At 45.2% G+C, this 19745-nt stretch overlaps 1 protein-coding gene across 14 annotated transcripts in view; it reads right to left on the minus strand.

Moving 5' to 3' along the window:
• dysf (dysferlin, limb girdle muscular dystrophy 2B (autosomal recessive)) overlaps positions 1–19745 on the minus strand; it is a 131246-nt gene that overhangs the window by 48375 nt on the left and 63126 nt on the right. For 12 of the 14 annotated variants that reach the window (XM_088639033.1, XM_088639096.1, XM_088639051.1 and 9 more), the window contains 12 exons: positions 19282–19413; positions 18307–18473; positions 17812–17926; positions 17025–17130; positions 14259–14401; positions 12597–12770; positions 11026–11113; positions 9556–9633; positions 5071–5252; positions 3169–3309; positions 2079–2108; positions 433–465 (listed from right to left, as the gene is read on the minus strand). In XM_088639033.1, the coding sequence (XP_088495159.1) occupies positions 433–465; positions 2079–2108; positions 3169–3309; positions 5071–5252; positions 9556–9633; positions 11026–11113; positions 12597–12770; positions 14259–14401; positions 17025–17130; positions 17812–17926; positions 18307–18473; positions 19282–19413 (1389 nt within the window). Of the gene's footprint in view, positions 1–432; positions 466–2078; positions 2109–3168; positions 3310–5070; positions 5253–9555; positions 9634–11025; positions 11114–12596; positions 12771–13282; positions 13421–14258; positions 14402–17024; positions 17131–17811; positions 17927–18306; positions 18474–19281; positions 19414–19745 lie in introns of all 14 variants that reach the window. The other 2 variants (XM_088639088.1, XM_088639070.1) reach the window with 2 other exon arrangements.

The raw sequence follows: 19745 nt of genomic DNA on the forward strand, positions 1-19745 counted from the left end.
ATACATTGTTGATTTTCCTTAGTTTCTTAGCAAGATTTTTTTTTGCAGAGGGAATGATTGTTCATACAAAGTAACTTCAGTACAAAGCAAAATACCCTGAAAAATGCAAACCTGGGAGTTTTCTGCAATATGTTTATTTTTTAAATTTAGGGACATTCATCCATCTTTCCTTCCAATTCCAGTTGTCACTTTGCTTTATAAATGTATTCACAATATATAAACAGATTAATCAATCCTTATTTATCACCTTTTGGAAAATTAATCTTGTATTTTTAGAGTGCCAAGAAGACAAATTAAGGGTCATTACTTGACTCTCACTGCTACAGTGTTGTAGATACTGAAGTGCCCTCTCTCATAGCCTGCATCACAGTTTGACTTAAACCACAGCCTGCTTCTGTGAAAAACTCCACAACAGCCTGAGGCAGGACTCACCTCATCCAGGGCTGGAGTGGAAATTGGCTCTCCCTGGAATTTCAAGCAGGAAGAATAGGGACACATAAAAAGCAAAGTCAGAACAACCAAAAATTATTTTAAAGCATTCATACACTTCTATGAGAAAGCTCATGCAATTTATTGCAATTCTTCTTATATTAAACAACTGCATTAAGTATTCAATCAATTTGTTTTACATAAAGGATATGTTAATCTTGTAAGGAAGGGCCTAATCAAAATGACTTCATTTTCATTACTGAAAGACGTGAGGAACTGATTTGCCAATGGAATAACAGGGAACATGAGGAAGGCCAGGTTGGGAAACACTGTGGACTTGGCACTGCCACTACTGGCACTGGAGCTAACAGCCCTCGGCTCATGAACTCTGATTTTCCCCAATTTACTGTTGTATCTATCGTCTATTACTACTCATATAAATTTGATTGAGGCCTTTGTCCAGAGCAACTGAAGCAATCTGAGTGCAGTATCTTGCTCACGGGTGGAGCACACAATCTCCCGTATCTGTGTCCCTAACCACTAGTCCCCACCACGACAATGCCGTCTTTAATGACCAAGTGATGAGGAATTCTGTTTAATATCCCATCTTATGGATGGCATACTGTACTGTATGGAGTACTTATGGATGCATGCAGTACTGGCTGAGCCCTGCCTTGCAGAGCGTCTGTGACCTGACCAGATCAGGCCACAAGGTTGCAAAATTGCTGCCATTTTTAATAAGCTATTCTATGAAACCATTCAAGCATTAACTACGAACAAAAAAATCCTAATTCCCTTGCTGGCGAAATGCGCAAAGAGAGCAAATCAGTTTCAGAAATGCAGGATCATCTGACAAGCATGTCACTCCTGGATGTTGTGTTTGGCACGTCACAAACATTAGAATGGATACAAATGAGAGGAGGCAATTTGGCTGGCCTTGCTCTCCTGGTTGCTACTACCTCATAGATCCAAAAAACTCATAATGTTTCCTTTTGTTTCTTTTTTAAGATCCTGCTAAATCAGCAAGTGCTATATGGCTTGGCAGTTTACTGCAAACACCCACATCTGTATGTACGAGGGCAGGCCTCCTGTTCAAAATCTGCTCCCAATTCATTTACCAATTCTGTGATGCTGAACCCTTTCCTGGCCTTGAATTAGAGATGGAGCTGCCTTCGCCACCGTGTCTTTGGGAATCTTGTGGAAAGGAGGCCATACAATTATTCTGCTTCTGCGAACTTCAAAGGTCACTACTCGGTGGGCTGCTGTCGACAGTACATCACAGGCAGAGAAGCAACAGCTTGATTAAAGCTGCGCTGGCCAGGCCAGGTAGATTTATGTCTTTGGTATTGTGTGTGGGAAGCTGTGTCCTCATGCAAGTGCTCAGTTTAATTAAGTTTCCCATTGATTAGCCAGGTCTAACAGTATGCAGCTGGGTTATAGATACGGGGCCACTCTGGCAGGGCTGTTTGGCATTTTGAATCCAGAAGACTTATAGGCAGATTGAGCAATTTGGCTGTATCCAGGTACAGCAGATTTGTCTGCCGATGTTGAGGAGTTGTGTCTAATTATCCTGCAAGGGTTGGTTGATTGAGGAGCGCAGTGCGGTATCCATAGGGAAGGGAGCCAGCCCCTCCTATAACGTGACTAACCTCCAGGCCGGGAATGTGATGGACCGCTGGCTGTGGGAAAGAGAGAAACAGTGGAGTTAATGAGTCTCAAATGAAGGCAATGACTTCATACTCCATTATTAAATTAGCTTCTAACTGCTGGGAAAGCAGGCTTTTCACATGTGAAAGCAGAGTCATCTTAAATCCGAGAGAGGGCCCCTGAGATATCGGCTGAACAGTAGATGCAGTGCGCAGGCTGGGACTGGGACTGTCAGTGGTGTTGCCAATAATTAGGAGGCACAGGGCCATCTGCCTCCACCACAAATGAACGAAGACAAAATCTCCAACCAGCCCGCCCACCTCGAGTTATCCCTGCTACCTTAAATATAACAAGCAGCTTTTTTACAGAAGAGGCAGGGAGATCGTGCCTGCAGGCTGCAGGTACTGAATACAGCTTGAGAGCATTCAAAATAGAAGAAATCCAGTTCCCAAAGGGGCAAAATTCAAATGTGCACACACTGTAGCACTATTTTTCTTCCTTTTGGCCAAACAATCCATACCAAAACAGAAGAGATGGGTCTTTAAATATAAAGAGGTTATTCTCATTTCAGGCCATAATGAGTGTCATGAACAAAATTTACACTATAGTAGACATACTACCAGAAATGACATTCTTTGGCATGCAAATCAAAGTCAAGCAGGTATCTCTGATTATCTTACAACTACTGTAAATAGAATTAATTTAAGGAACAAGTAATCGGTTTATTCAATGCTGAAAAGAGATGATAGAAAACACAACGTTTCGGCTGTGGAGCCTTCTTCAGGTGTGAGGCTTTACAGTGTTTTCTCTCTTCTCTTTTCAGCCTGGAATAAACCTATTACTTGTTCCTTTGCAGGCTACGCATGCTGACGCAGTTACCCACCTGAACAGAATTAATTTAATCCCATTAAATGATGAGCATAATTGAATAACTATTAGAAATTTCTATAGGTAGACCCCGATTAAATGACTATGGAGTTACATCTTTTCAACAGGAAAAACAGGACTCATGACATTTACTGGTGGGCATGACTTCTGTCACATGCTTTCTGTCTGAAGCTAAATGTTTACTCGGCAAGCATCTGCCCTCACCTTCTCTCGGCGGATGAGCTGAAACGCTGCCAGCAGCTCCCCAGCAGCCTTGCCCCCCCGCTGCACCGGGTACCAGGCCAAGCTGGGGGAGCTACTCATGGTGGGCTGGCACACACAGAGACCCATGAACTCGTCTGCCCCCTGCAGGACACAGGCAGAACAACAGCCTCTCAGTGCGGGAGCAAAGCCTCCAGGCAGCCTCACCAGCCTGGGGTTCCTGTCACTTTCTGGGCACTAAAGCTCAAGGCAAAGTCAAAACCTCAAGCACATTTAGACATGGAAACAACTATTTCACAAGGACATGATGGTCAGCCTGTGATTCCTCTTTACACAAGCACTTGTAATACCAGTCACAGTGGAATCCACGCACAGCGCCCGCTGGCCCATGAATGAAGACAATGCTGACAGGAGGGAGGTTCAGACGCAGACTCTCTAAAGTAAAGGCACCCTGACACCCTGGCGTTCTACCTTGGTGACTGGACCCTTTCACTATGCGATATCAGGTTTGTTTCTTGTTGTTTTTTGGATACTAATGAGGTGGACAACAATTTGGGTAGCAGCGTTAATGTCACAAACAGACAGGCACATGGCTTTTTTAAATCACATCATTATTATATCAACTTCCCTTCAGTTTTAAAGAGCTTCAGACTGTTTAATTTTAATATGACCTTGCCTGACATTTTATCCTGTATGTGTGACCCACAGGCGGCGGAGTGGGGCAGTGGTCAGCATTGCTGCCTCACAGCACGGGGCCCTGGGCTTAATCCCTGTGGTGCTGTCTGTGTGGAGCTTGTCTGTTCTCACTGCGTTCATGTGGGTTTCCTCCCGCTGCTCTGGTTGCCTCCCACTGTCCAAAGACATGCTGGCAGGTTAATTGGCTTACAGGAAAACTAGCCCAAGGGTGAGAGTGTGCGTTTGTGTCTGTGTTTGCCCTGCGGTGGACTGGTGTCGTTATGGTCTCCTGCAACCCTGTATTGGATAAAGTGGTTTGGGAAAGGGATGGGCCGATGGGAGGAGGACCTACACTTCACCAGGAAGACGGTGAGAAAGCTCTCACTCCATGGACAGCAGGAGAGGTCCAAGGACACTCTTCGAAGTTGTCTCGAGTGAAATGAAACCAGACATGGAATCTAATATACTGTGATTATAGCCAATGAGATCTGGCCAAAGAGGTGTTGTTATTTTCCATTTTCTCCTTCTTTCTGGTTATTAGAAAGAAGACATATTAGATTGCAAAGACGTTTCTTAAGACACCTAATGTTACTAAATTGGTAAGTTTCTGCTTATTTTGATGTAGTACTAAAGTAAACAAGCTAAGAGATAATGCATTTACTCCAATAATGTTTAGAAAATCTGCAAAAGTCTTGCCCCTGCTTCAAGAACAATACCTCTGTGACTGGTTATATTTAAAACCATCTTCAGATCAGCCCAGTTTGTGTATGTGCTCCATGGTACATCTGATTGAAACAGATGAAGACAGTACCAATGAACCACACACATTACATGGAAACATTTCTTATAGAAGCAAGTAGAATTAACAGGACAAATCCCAATAAAGAAACCATACACCGCGTCAGACTATAACTGAAGAGACCATTTGTGCAGTGAGAAACTGCAATGATTATGAGGTAATGTCTTACTAGTCATATCTTGCAATCACCAGTTATTGCAAGTGTAGTATTAAGCTTAAAAAAACTTGTAGATAAGTACAAGAAAATAAACTTATTTTTGATATTGTTGTATCACATTCTATTTTATTTAGCATTTTCTGTATGTCTGTCTTGATTTCTTTGTCTATTTGTGCATGAAACGGACTCGCTGCCTACGATCACCATTCCTGTTAGTCATCTGCAGAAAGACCTCATCTGAACAGCAGTACTGTACGAATTCACTAAAACTCACATAGGTGTCCTCATCAAAGATCTCCACCACGATGTTGGGGGGGTTCTGCTCTGTGACCTTGGGGTCCCCGAAGATCTCGATTTCGTAGAAGATGAGGGTCTGGTCCCAGGTGGGGTTCAGCGTGTTGCGGATTGTCACGGTCTTCTGGCTCTGGTGGAGAAAGGACACGATGGCGTAGGGGTCTGTAGAAGCAGGGTCACAGATACGATGGTTTAGTTAGTTAGAATAGTGGATTCTAAAGCAGTTTAAGGCAGACAAAAAAATCCATAAATTTCCCAAATAAGAGAAGATGCTTTATTTTTAAAAAGAGAGTGGGAAGCTCCACTGGCTTGTCTGCTGCAAAGCAACAAGGGTCTAATTCTAGACTGAACAGAAAAGGCAGAGTGCTTTTCAAGCACTGTGATCCTCTTCAGGAGTGTATCGGAAAGAGGGAGATGACAGGAACATGAGCCGTTGTACCAAACGGATGAAAGTAAAAAGGAGATTTATCCACTGAGAAAACATTTTTTGTTACAGTTTTTAAAGGTTTTGCAACGTTTTAAGAGGCTTTTTCCTTTTTTTTTTATTCTATAATCGTTTCAGGCTGCTAATCTTGTAACGCTGCACCCTGATGAAAGTTAGTGTCTCTAAATTGATTGTTGCTCCTCTTTATCCCTTTCTCTGAATTAACAATGCTGTAGAGAGCTTTTCATTGGATCCTTCAATTTTCTACATACTGTATTGTCAATCAAAACCAGAAACCGCAAAACAGTCATCTAATCCCCACTCCTCACTTTTTTTCAGTCGGAAACAAGCAAATGTGTTGCCAAAGGTTAGTCAGAAACTGAATTCTCAAATCCTAAAACATCAAAAAGGAAGAAGCCATGCTTTCTTTTTTGAAAACCTTTTTTGTTAAAACATATTCCAAAACAAGAACAAAAATAAATAACATAAAAGCCATAGGAATGCCAAAACCTCCATCAGAATAAATTCCTTGGTAGTTTATTATGTTCAGACATGTAAATGGGTGCCTGGGGATTGTTTCACTTGGAAAAATCAAAGCAGCTTCGCTAAGTGCAGGCTAACCTTTCCCCTTCGCGAACACGAGCTTTAAGGAAAGAAAAAAGAGAAGCATTAAATGTTTAGTTGTTTTTTTTAGGTTGGGTTAAAAAATGTTCCTGATTTAATTTTGTAAAAATAAATGCGCTGATATCCTGTGCCTGTGCCAGCAGTGGAAAATGGTGCACAGATCTGAATCAGGCTCAGAGGTAATAACAATAAACAGACAGTGTGGGGCAGAGACAGCGTCCCCAGGGGCCTGGCATCCTTCCGCAGTGTAGGGTGCCATTGCTGTGTGGGGATTTATTCTTCAGCTGCAGTAATTAAACAGCTTTACTGGTAGCGATATTAGACTGGTCTGCAAGACCTAATTGCCGTAGTCCATACAGAAATAATGATCCATTTAACAAGTTCTGAACCTTATGGCTATTTTAAGAACTACAATTTTCATGGAAAACCCAAAGTATCTGTGTTTTACTCCAAGAAAATATCAAAAGAAAGGGATTAGGAATCAAAAGATGACACTAACTTTTTTTATTTATAAATGAATCATGCTTTATAATGAGCCTAAGTATAATCCTCTTATTTTTAAATTGGTTTATAGGATGTAATAATTTAATGGGCAGCAGAAGCTTGTTTCCATTATCTTGTCGCTTAATGGAAAAAAAAGCCATTCTTTCATCAAGTCTCTTTTCCACCAAATTAATATTGCGAATCTCTCTTGTCTAGTGGCAATCCAGCTTTGTTGATGCAGTAAAAACAAAACAAAATTTAGGGGCGCTTGTGAAAAAAAGCCCTAGCTTTAGTTTTTGCTTATTTCAGCAAATTGTGAAATTGCTACGTACTGTAGCACATCCCTAAAGAAATTACACAAAACGTAAGCACAACATTATTAAAAAAGCAGTTCTTTAGCAATGAACTCGAACATCTGGCCTAAATGCTTTCTCATTCTTCAGCTGCATGTACTGTGGACTTCGAGATGTATTCCACAGCTCCTGCGAATTCCAAAGTGCTATCGATCCAATGTGACTTGAAGCCTGACATCTTTTCTGTTTCCATTCCACACAAAACCAGGGTGCCTAATTGACATTGTCAGGATGTAATTATCTGGGTGTTTCGTTAATTTGCTGATTACAGAACCTGTGCCTGAAACTGCCCCTTGGGCCAGAGAACACTAGGCACTGCCCCAGAGCCGCCCAGAGGAGGTGTGCTGATACCCATGTACTCTACACACGACACTGTAGTGCCATTTAAAAACTTGTTTTTCCAAATGAAACTCTCACTTTCCCAATGAAACCGATGTGTGTGTGCATTCCTCCAGTATCATGTACCTCTTCAAGGATAGTCTCATCCTCATACTTATTTGTCCCTGTATACAGCCTTTCCTTACTTAACCTCCTTTTGCTCTGTATTTCTTTTGAAACAGTTTTGTGCCCTGAAATGTGCATCTTCATCCACCATGCAAAGTGGTTTTCAGCTGACAAGTCCCTGGACTCCAATAAGGAAAAAAAAACTCTCAGACACTCAAAGCCCTTCGGAGTGAGCAGCACAATGTGACGGTAGTTACAGCTGCTGCCTCACAGCTCTTGAGTCAAGTGTGTAACTGTGGACAGGGCACCTGCTGTTTGGAGTTTGCATGTTCTCCTCCAGTTCCCTGGAATTTCTAGACAGTCTTGTTAATGTGCATGTTAGTACCACTTGATGGACTGGTGTCCCAAACCAGATGAATCCTGTGTCTATTGTCTGTTTTGGACTAAACGGCTACTGATAATGGATATAATGGATGGTTGGACAGAAAAAAGTGTTTGAAAAGGACTGGGATTCCTCACTGCAATGTGCTTTAAGAAGCAATAACTGAGCGATGGCTGGAAATGCAATGGTGGTGGTCAGCAACTGTAAAAAGGTACTGTAAAAAGAGTAAAAAGATACAGAATAAAAAGCACTGGTAATGAGAGAGCAGGGTTAGGGTCACATGCTCTTACCTAGTAAGAGGAAAATTATTTACTTTCTTTCTGGGTCCAAATAGTATGATATTAAATACAGGGTGCAAATCAGTCCAGTAAAATGGCCCTCTGACAGCTTTTTAATTAATAAACCAGTTCCACTACATGAGCAGCCTGAGATAAAACGATACAATTCATTTGGCTACCTCGACAGTTCTGAGAAATAACGTGTTAGCTTGCTAATCCTTCGTATGCATTCCTCCATCTCTCTGCTGTCTGCTGTCTCTCCTTCTCCACAGCAAAACATGATCTGCCCATCGTGGTAGGACTGAAGCCATGCCAGTCCTGCGGTTACCTCACTGCTGTCTTAATGTAGGATTATTAATGAAAGAAGACAGTGACAGGGCGATTAGCATCAACTTCTATTAAGACAGGGTGATGAGAAAATGGCAAGAGATTCCCAGCCAATTCAAAGCTGGTGCTTAAAGGGGAATTAAACACGGGTTTGTGGAATGGGACCAGCGCACAATAGCTGGGCACACACTTAGCGAACACCATGTTTCCAGCCCTCATTCACTGAACTCTGCAGACGGTTTCAGTGCGCCTGGATCAACAAGTTGCTCGCAACCATGTTAACGTGACAACTGGAGCGACTGCACCTCACTCAGTGCCTACACTGCTTAATGCATTCCTTTACACACTGGCTATCTCAGGACGGTGGTACAGCACACCAGCTCTCCCCGAGCAGCATGGTTTGTGCCTTGAAAAGCTCTAGCCTTGACCTTTCAGAGACTGGGAAGAATGACTCAGACTGTGGGCTGGTTTTGCCACAGCTGTAAATCTGATGCTATGTGCTTTGAAAGGCTTGTGTCTTTCCTCCAAAAACAGCAATCCATGCCAGAGCAGTATTTTACTCAGTCTTACATCAGCACTCCGTATTACTGCTCTTATTAAGTCTATTTATATTTTTCATCCACTTTCATGCTGTGTAATGTGACCTCACAGCACTTTAATGAAAGACTGTTACTGAGATTCATTTCTTTCCTCTCTTTGAAGCACAAAATTACTCCATCCAATTTGTAGATCGGTAGAGGAAGTGACTGTAATATTTGAAAATGTTAACAGAAAAACTTTTTTCTCATTTGAACATCCATCCATTTTCTTACCGCTTTCTCTAACACAGAGTCATGGAGGAGCCTGTCCCAACAAGCAACAGGGGCAGCAGGATACCAGTCCACTGCAGGGTACACACACAGACACAGACACACACACACTCACACCAGGGCCAATTTTACAGAAGCAAATTCTATCAGCACGTCTTTGGACTGTGAGAGGAAACTTGAGCACCCAAAGGAAGCCCATGCAAACACAGGGAGACCATTCAAACTCCACACAGACAGCACCCCAGGAACTGAAGAAATGCTGACCCCTGTGCCACCTCACCACCTTTTTATTTGAGCAGAGATTTTATTATAGTGAGTAAAAGGGTGCCGTGACTACGTGCCTGAGAAGCTGTCCTTGTCCATCGCGATGAGCTCCCTGGCCTGGTACATGTAGCATCGCAAGTGGTACCGGGTTCCACCTGCAGGGCGACACAACACCGATACTCTGGCACAAGGTACTCACAGCACATGTCATGGCAGCCAGCAAACACACTCAGGTGTTTTATTATCAGTTATGTAATATTTTCAACTGCTCTTTACTGGTTTTATCCTGTTGTAGCTAGGAGCACCTGTTCAGAACAGAACTGCAGTCTGTGAACCTGTCCTGATGAACGCGATCTCTTTCTAGGTTGAACTGATAAAATATTTGACAGACATTGGTTTAAAATTAAAGCTGTTTAAAGAGACAGACAGTCAGATGAAATGTTATTAAACTTTTCAATGTTTAATTTTTTCCCTGTAGTCAGAAGGCAGACTAAAATGTCTAACTCCCCTGCCCTTCAGAAGGTGCCTGGTCAATTATTCTTGATGGTCGTATTCTAGGAATACTATTCCTATTCTATATATAGAATTGATCCTAAACTGCACAATTGTTCAAGAAATCTTGTTGCCTCCCAGACTTCACACAAAAGAGGTCCGGGCGTTTGGCCCGTTTTCGGTCAAGCTTGGAAAATAATTTCAAAGCAGCAAAAAGGTTCAGTGGGAATCCAGTACAGGATGAAGGAGAAAATGAACATCACAAATCTAAGCAAGGTAGGTGTTTTTTCATCTGCCTGTTGTGGAGGACGGCATCACACTGGCTGGTTTTCTTTTTTCATAATGTCCTACCCGGGTGTAGGAATTCTGCAGAGTATGAGAACCCAGGCAGGGCAGCGGCCCGTGATCCCAGTGGAAAGAGGGACCGGAAGAGAGGGAACGTTCGCTCTTCAATAATTACAGGCTGGCCAGCCCTCCCAGTGGCCACCTGAACTTCAGTGGCACTGGCACAGTGGGCACGAGCCGGCTCTGTAGAACTGATGGCATTGCGAACTACAGTGGAGAGTGTGTGGGGACACTAAAGAAACTTCTGGGAAATGATCTCGGCCAAATACGGTTACTCATCGTTGCTCCCATTCTTTAAAAATCTTAGTGATATCAGTGAGAAATAATGTATCTGATAGGTCTGGCAGTTTGTTGTAGTTTTCATACAGCTGTTTCTTGAAAGAAAATAGCATGTCAGCTTTAACAACATGGCTGAAGAGCTTGTTCCACACTCCCACAACCCTCGATGTAAAAAAGAGCCTCTGGTTCTCTGATTTAAATACACTTCCACATAGTTTCCACCTGTGCCCTCTGGTGCATATTTCATTGCTTCAGGAGAGTCCTAATCAAGGGTTCACGTGATATTCAGCTTATCCAATAACAGGCCTGCTCTTAATGTAGCGCTCTTTCAGCCAGCTCAAGTGAAGCAGGTGTGTTTGTTTCTCTGCTCGGAGCTCAGAGCCCCTCCTGTGACGGTCTCCAGTCAGCCTTAACTGGGGGCTGGTACTCACTATCAAACATGCAGGAGATGGTGGGACGGTTCACCCCAAAACTGGCAGTTGCTGATTTGTCATCGCTCTTGTCTTCCAATATACCTCCCTGGTAAAACAAAGCAGAAGCTTTATGAGGGACAGCAGCCTTTCTCCCTTGCTCATCCAATGCGAAGCCATCTCCAGCCTGAGTCGTCCTGGTCTGCAGGGATCAGAGCACACCAGGTAAGTTAGAAGACAGAAAGAAAGATAAACTGTGGATAGCTGCTCTACAATTCACGATTCTAAGTTTTTTCAGTTTCTAAAGTGTACCCTGAGAACTACTGCTGAATGGTTTGTGAACCACAGAGCTGGAAGACATCACAGCAGTCTGAGCATCTGCCAGCACAGGAATGCTACAGGAGCACACAACAAACACACAACAACAGGGCTCTAACAACAAGAATACAACACTGCGGCTCTCACACCAAACACACAACCCTAGGGCTCTCACACCAAACACACAACACCGGGGCTACCACAATGAGCACACAACGCCGGGGCTCTCACAACAAGCACACAATGCTGGGGCTCTTACAATGAGCACACAACACTAGGGCTCTCACACCAAGCACACTACACCCTGCCTGGGTTCCTTTCAGCTGAGCGCTTGCCCACAGTGGAGGGGAGCTGAGGCCCTGAGGATCTGTACCCAGCAATAACCCAGAGCTCTGAGCCCCCCGACCACGAAGCGCCCAGTTGCCTCCTCAGAGCTGCGCCCCTCTGCTTCGGTGGAGAGGGTCAACAGTTTTAAGTTCCTGGGAGTTAACATCACAGAGGACTTAACCTGGACCCACCACACCAACATCGTGGTCAAGACAGCACGGCAGCGCCTATTCTTTCTCCATAGGCTAAAGACGTTCGGCATGGCAACACATATCCAGGCAAACTTCTACAGGTGCACTATTGAGAGCATCCTGACTGGCTGCATCACTGCCTGGTATGGGAGCTGCTCTTCCCGGGATCACAGAGTATTGCAGAGGGTGGTGAAGTCAGCGCAGCTCATTACCGGCTGTGAGCTACCAAACATCCTGGATATCTACTCAGCTGGATATCAATTCTCAAGGACCCCAGTCATCCCAGTCACAAACTGTTTTCTCTCCTACCGTCTGGTAAACGGTACCAAAGCATTCGGTCCAAGTCCAACAGACTATGGAACAGCTTCTACCTCCAGGCAATAAGACTGCTAAATAGCCAACCTGCAGTTCCTTCAGCAAATCACCCCTAATGGCTATATGGACATACAGTTTTCACTGTATTCGGCATATTGCACTACTTGGATATAATGTATTGCAAGTAATAGGTTTATTCCATGCTGAAAAGAGAAGAAAGAAAACAGAATGTTTCGGCCGTGGAGCCTTCTTCAGGTGTGAGTAAGACAGGGCAGTAGGCAAAGGTAATGTAGCGAGAGGACAAAAGCTGGGAGAGAGGAGGAGCGTGGGGCAGGAGCAGGGGACAGAAAGAGAGGCCAGCAACTACTGCTCCACGCTGTACTGTTGTGCATTTGATAAAGAAGCTTTGATTGATTGCCTCCGCGGAGGGGTTAGTCATACCAGGGACCCCTCCAGGGCGAAGACCGCGGCCGGGCCCGTCTTCTCCAGCGGCTCCATGCGGCAGCGCCAGCGCCGGCGCCGGAAGGTGTCAGTCTTGCGCTGCTTCAGGCGGAACCTCCAGCCAAAGAGCGAGGCGTACTCCCAGCCCTCGCACGCCGTCTCGTCCGGCCGCTGCTGCAGGGAGCGAGAGTGGCCAGGGAGCAACACTTCAGGAATGGTTTGTGGCCATGTCTTACCCATCTACCCCCAGGGTCCCACAGACACGTGTCTGAGCGCCATGTCTTACCGGTCTACCCCCGGGGTCCCACAGACACGCGTGTGTGCACCATGTCTTACCAATCTACCCCCAGGGTCCCACAGACACGTGTCTGAGCGCCATGTCTTACCGGTCTACCGCCGGGGTCCCACAGACACGTGTCTGAGCGCCAAGTATTACGTGTTTATAAATACAATCAACACTCTTAAGATTTTTTAATCTTTCTCTTCGGGATCAAGTGTCCGATGCATATAGGAACATAAAACCCTGTTCTTAAAGGTTCTTCATGATGAAATCTCACGACAGATGTCTAATGGACAACAGGGAGACTACAGAAATAGGACTAGTTGTGAAATCGTGAACGGAGTGCGGACAGGATTCCCTGATGCTCACTGAGCACTTTAAAATTTACATCCACCCATTTTCTAACCGTTTTATCCTGCACAGGGGCGCGGGGGAGCCAGAGCCTGTCCCAGCAAGCCATGGGCACAAGACAGCGTACACCCGGTGGCTCTGTGGCTGAGGATCTGCGCCTGTGGCTGGAAGGTTGCCGGTTCAAATCTTGCAGCTGGCAGAAGAATCCTACTCCTGAGCAAGGCCCTTAACCCCAACTGCTCCAGAGATGCTGTACAATGGCTGACCCTGTGCTCTGACCGCAAGCTTCTCTCCCTGTCTGTGTGTCTGTGTCTCATGGAGAGCAAGCTGGGGTATGTGAAAAGACAAATTCCTAATGCAATAAATTGTATATGGCTAATAAAGTAATCTAATCTTATCTTACCCTGGACGGGACACCAGCCCATCGCAGGGCACACACAGACACAGTGCTAAACACTGCACCACTGTACCACCCTCACTTATTTCCTGAAGTAAACTTCCATTCAGTGTTCATTCAGCACCACCTAGAGGCTATTACTGTTACAACAACACCAGATGGGCACCTCAGGATTCCTTGTTGCTCAGATTTCAGAAGCGAGTTAAAGTTGAGTTTTGATCAATATATTTTGCTACCTGTTGAGACATGCAAAAAACGAAAAAAAAAAACTTAAATAATAAGTGTTTGTGTGAATTTTAAGTCACTCTATAATACAGGAAATGGGTTCTAAACAGGACACAGAATCAGCTCAAGTTACAATGTCTCTGCCTTTCGTGTCCCAGCAATGTTAAATCAGGTTAGCGTTTTTTACATTGAGCCTTACAAGCAAGAGGTAACTTTCTGCTTGTGAAAACTAGCCAGCGGCTCCCCTCTGTGAGCTCATGAGGAAATGCTCTGCAAAAACGCAGCGACTTGGAATGAATTGAAATGCATCTTCTCGAACGCAGAGGTGGTGCTGAGTGAGCAGAATGCTCTGTTGAGGTGGATCTGGGGACGAAGCTGTATTTCCGTGGGCAGGCCGCGGCCGCAGTACCTTCCTCAGCGCCTCCATCCTCTTCGGGTCTCTGCGGCGCAACCGCACCCAGCGCCGGCGCCGGTTAGTGTGGTACATCTTCTCTGACGGCACCCAGGACTTGGGCTTGCGGTCTGGGGGGATGGTGATGCCGTATTCCCAGCCTGTTGGGACAAGCAGTGACACCCCGTTACTGCAAGGGAACGCAAGGGAAGGAAAGCCGACGGCACTCGGCTCAGGCAGCGAGATCACCAGGATTCACTACTTTACATCTCTCTAGACGTCGTTCCATTGGCGTCAGACTCAAAACCCTGGTGCTGGCCTACAGGGATCCCGAGGGGATCCCATAACTGTGGGACACAGCCAGGCCCCGTGTTCCTGCTGGGGCACTGAGATCTGTTTCCTCTGGCCAACTGGCACTGCCATGTCTGAGGGGCTGTGAGTCCCAGGCCTGACTGTTCTCTCTGCTGCCCCCCAGTGGTGGAGCAACTAACTTGCCACAGCCAGAACCACAGACTCGGCTTCTGGAAGAAACTGAAAACTCATCTCTTCACGACTTACCCGACCAGAGACCAACCCCCACTTACTGACTAAGCCCTTATGTTATTAACTTATGTTTCTACAGTAGCATTGAAACCCATCAGTGATTATAGTCGTACAATACACCTTCCGTATTGGTACATAACACTGATTAAGTCATTCTTCATTTTCATTGTAAACAAACCTCGCTCACCCTGATGTATAACATAACAATTGTCTGAAACCAGCGGATTTAGATTTATAAAATGATGTTGAGATACAGTTCACTCTTTTTGTTGCTTTTTCCTCCACAGTTCAAAGTGGTTCGCTGTGCTGGCTCCTGGCTGAATTTTTGTTTTAATATAATCTTCTCCCCATGGGTTGGATGAGACTCTCTAGAGTTGTCTTACATCATAGCAGTGATTCATGTGTGAGCCCTTGGCCGAATCACACAATGTGTCCAGCGAGGGATGAGTTATGAAGAGCAGTGATGTGATGGACTGCTTGTGGTTTCATTGGTTAACCAGTGAATCTTTGTAACCTGGTAACTGCCGCTGTAATGATAAACAGGGTTTGAAATATATGTTATTTTTCTTGGACTGCATTGTGCTTCACTACTGTATGGGGAAAGGCCTGAATTCCTTTTACTTTGTCTCTGTGTAGCATCTGCTCACCTAGCCTGCTCAAGATACAATGGAAGCATACAGTGTGTTGTCCTTAAGGCTGCTCATACAACTTAAAGATTTCAACGATACAGTAAACCCTCAGTTTAATGGACTTACAGAGGTGAAGGGGTGTCTGTTATTGCTGACTGTCCATTAAATCACGAATGACGTTTTTTAAATCCAAAATCACAATATTACAATGTATTAGAAAAATATATATGACTGAAGCTAAACAGGGTTGAGCCTGGTCAGGACCTGGATGGGAGACCTCCTGGTAAGCTATGGTTGCTGCTGTAAGAGGTGTTAGTGGGGGCAGCAGGGGGCGCCCACCCTGCGGTCTGTGTGGGTCCTAATGCCCTCATATAGGGACACTATACTGGAGTGAGTGCCGTCTCTTGGATGAGACATTAAACCGAGGTCCTAACTCTCAGTGGTCATTAAAGATCCCCAGGCATTGCTCGATAAGAGTAGGGAGTTATCCCAGTGTCTGGGCCATATTTCCCCCCTCGGCCTTTACCGTGGCCTCCAGATTGTCCCCATGTATGATGGCCTGACCTTGCCCTGGGATGGACTGGCGCCCCGTCCAGGGTGTACCCTGCCTTGAGCATGCTGCTTGCCAGGTAGGCTCTGGCTTCCCCCGACACCATAGGGTATAAAGTGGTTTGGCAATGACATGACGTGATGACTACATATGCTTCCTCTATATGTTAATACAAACTGTAACTGCGCTGTATATTAATATATTGCTGGACTGTTTATTTAATGCACTGTATTGTACCACAGTACAGTAAATCATTGTTTTACCAGATTAATAGAGGGAAAGTGGTGTCCAGTACTGCCGGCTGTCCATTGAATTACCAATAAGACATTTGCAACTCAAAAAAGACTCGAATATGAGAGAACACTATGTCAGAAGTAAATCGAGTTTTTTCACAATGGTAATAGAGTACTGGAAGCTCGCCGATCGTATTCTTGAGGCCCCTCGGTCTCCGTGACGTGCCGACTTTACTGGTGTCAACGTGTGAAAGCCCTCAGCAGCCGCACATAGTAATGCTGGGATCCTTTCCTTGCTGTTTTTACATCCTGAAGCAGATGTCTAGTGCTTGTACAGTATGCTTGCATATTTTCAGGGAGCAAATGCTAGAAGACCCAAGTCTTATACAGGTAGGATACTATGATGCCTTACTCTTGGATAAACTTACTGCGTTCTGTTTCTTACTTCAGTGTCAGGTTCTATCTTTCCAGCGGGTGCACTCAAAGCCTCACCTTCACTGCATTTGAAAATCCTTCTCACAGGGAATTTGGAGCTGAGAGCCAGGCTGAGAAACAGCCCATAAGTGAAATGAAAGACACAAGACAGGAAAAGCAGGGTTTGGGGAGGTGGCTCAGGGTTTGGGTGACATGCCGGATCTGTTACGATTTTGGTGGACTCAGTTCTGGCTTTACAACTAAAGCTAATAAAAGTCACTGTGTCGTACTGTAGCTCTGCATTGTCCTTTGAGTTTCTGACTGTGCTAACACGCTGGCTGGGCACCGCAGGGCACGAAGCGCATGTAAATGTCTGCAAAGCGTCCTGTCTCTGACCTGCTGAGGCAGACCGTACCTTGGTCGTCCACAGCCCTGTTGAGATCCTCGCTCCACTCCACGTCCTCCCACACCCAGCCAGGAGGACACTCGATCTCGTCCTTCGCCAGCGCTTTCTCCCCGTTCTGCCTCAGCACACAAAATAAGAAGTCAGTGAAGGAGGCTGCTCTTTCCATTCTTTGCATCTTATAGTATGGGCACGTCGAAGTGAGGAAAAAAGGGAAAATAAATTAAAATAACTGCAGTAGTGCAGGATTTCATTGGACTGAATTTAGATGAAACCTTTATTTACTTTTCCCCTTCGTGTTTAAGAAAGAAGGCAGACCACCTGTTGTAATTCTGATACAAATCTTCATTTAGCTGGCTAGGCCCCCTATAGAATGATTGACATTTTTTGAGCTGCTGAACAGTTTATAGAATGATGTACTGTATTCTATGTTAAGGTTTAAATATATATTCTTGCCAGGTCAATTCTAATTCTAAGATACTGTATGTTACATAGTTAACATAATAGGTTGTCCATGGTCATATCTAAGGTATTAGAATCTCCCAGAATTGTCTGTGCTTTAAAGTTGAGTGCATAAGAGTACCTTGGCATCTCTCTGCTCAGCTGAGGGGCTTTCGTAACAAACTTATCTCAACACTGCACTGAGGCTTCTTGAATCACTACAGAAGTACCAGTCAGTGCAATTTGAATTAGGAATGCCCAAGGCCAGGTGTGAGAGAAGGCAATCATGGTCCCTGTCCCTGATGCATAAAGTGGTAATTCAGGTTTGCAGTGCTGGAAATGGCCAAAATCCACTAACCACATCAGTGTAGCCTTCATGCATCCCGATCCACTGTCCCCCTGGCAACCGCATCTGATTCTCAAATGCCTCTTCCATGAATGTCATGTGACCCGCATCCACATCATACAGCAGCCTGAGGGGTACACAGGACACACAGCTCTGTGGTTATCAAGACATTGAGCTATGGCAATTAAGTTGCATAACAGTTTTACCTTAATGAATGCCTTTTATTGTACAAAAGGAAAAAAAGAAAGACTTTGGCCCAAGTTATAAAACAGCAATGCAAAAAATGCTTAAGAGAATCCAAAAACAGCAACAAAAAGTTCATGCACATCAAGTGTAATTTAGACAGTTCTCTTTGGGAAGCAGAATAACAACTAGTGGACAGTGAGGAAAGAGACAGACAGGCAGTGGAGAGGTGTGGAGGAGGGAGCCCAGTAAGGAGAGTTTTAGAGGACAGCTGGGGGGGGGGCCCAGTACGAAGAGTTGTGGAGAACGTGGCGGGACACTGACGTCTTTTCTGGACTGATGAACCACTCCCCTGCCCAGGCCCAGCCAGGCGATGGGTGGAAGCTGTCTTTGGGCAGTTTGATTTTCCCCGTGACATCACTGAACTTGGGGTATGTGAGGCCAGTGGTTCCCCAGTTCCCCACTAGGGCCAGCTTGGTCTGGTTCTCATACTGGCAAAGAAAAAAGAAGACAAGTCACTGACTGGACATCGACAGGCCTCACCCCGCCCCCCGCAAGCTGTCAAGGGGAACCTCCCACTGTTCCTGGGCATCACTTGATCTGACGGGCTTGCAGAGCCTCAGTAACAGTGTGACACTGACTGAGAGAGGACATTCGAGTTACTGGAGTGAAAGTTAACTTCAGTTCACACGTGTTTGCTCAATCGGGTCCTCTAGTAATCTTTTCTGCTTGTGTCAAGGAACTAAAAAGGTTTAGTTCCTTCAGCCTGTATGTGCAGAACATTCCATGAAGTCCCAGAAAGTATCTAATTCCAGATCACTTTTATAACATGGTGACCAAAATTCAACTCAGTATTCTAAATGAGATCTTACTAGTCCATTGTCTCATGTCATGTCATGTCATTTGCCAAACCACTTTTACACCACACGGTGCCACGGGAAGCCAGAGCCTACCCGGCAAGCAACGAGCACAAGGCAGGGTTCACCCTGGACAGGGCGCCAGTCCATCGCAGGGCCAGTGCAAGCCATCATACATGGGGACAATCTGGAGGCCACGGTAAAGGCCGAGGGGGGAAATATGGCCCGGACACCGGGATAACTCCCTACTCTTCTCAAGAAATGCCCGGGGATCTTTAATGACCACTGAGAGGTGCAATATATCTCGCCTTAAGTATTGTTTTCCCACATTGTCCGGAAGATGTAAGTGAGTGTCTACGTGAACGCCAAGTATTTTTCCCAAGAATCTTTTCACCGAGTGAGATGGACAGATCTGTTCTCCCTCAGCCTTCCTGACACTCACCGTCTCTGCAAACACTGACAGCTTCCCTTCGGCAAACTGATTGAATTCCTTTGTGTCGGCCAAGAGGCCGAACCACACCCGCACACGCAGCTGTGCAGGGATCTTGAAGTCCGGCCGGCCGTTCTGAGGATACTGCGTAAACACACACAAGAGTCACTCCACACACTGCTCATCGGTGAAATCTGGTAACGTCCACAATCAGAGAGATTAACTGGTCTTGGTTCACCAGGCAGTGGTGGGTGGAGGACTATGAGAGAAAATGACACATTTTCTTACCCAGCTTGGTTTAAGGGCTCTAGGCAAGACAACAAGGTTGGAATTAGCAACTAAGCTATTTCTTGACACTGTAATTTTTAATTACCTGTTGTAGTTAATAGCCGTCTCCTGTCATGCTTTACTGTACTGGATTGGTCATGCCCATGAAGCACATTAAATTAAGCTGAGCTGAACTGATTAACATCACA

The sequence above is a fragment of the Lepisosteus platostomus genome, chromosome 1 (assembly GCF_059453375.1).
Source record: "Lepisosteus platostomus isolate fLepPlt1 chromosome 1, fLepPlt1.hap1, whole genome shotgun sequence".
Taxonomy (NCBI): domain Eukaryota; kingdom Metazoa; phylum Chordata; class Actinopteri; order Semionotiformes; family Lepisosteidae; genus Lepisosteus; species Lepisosteus platostomus.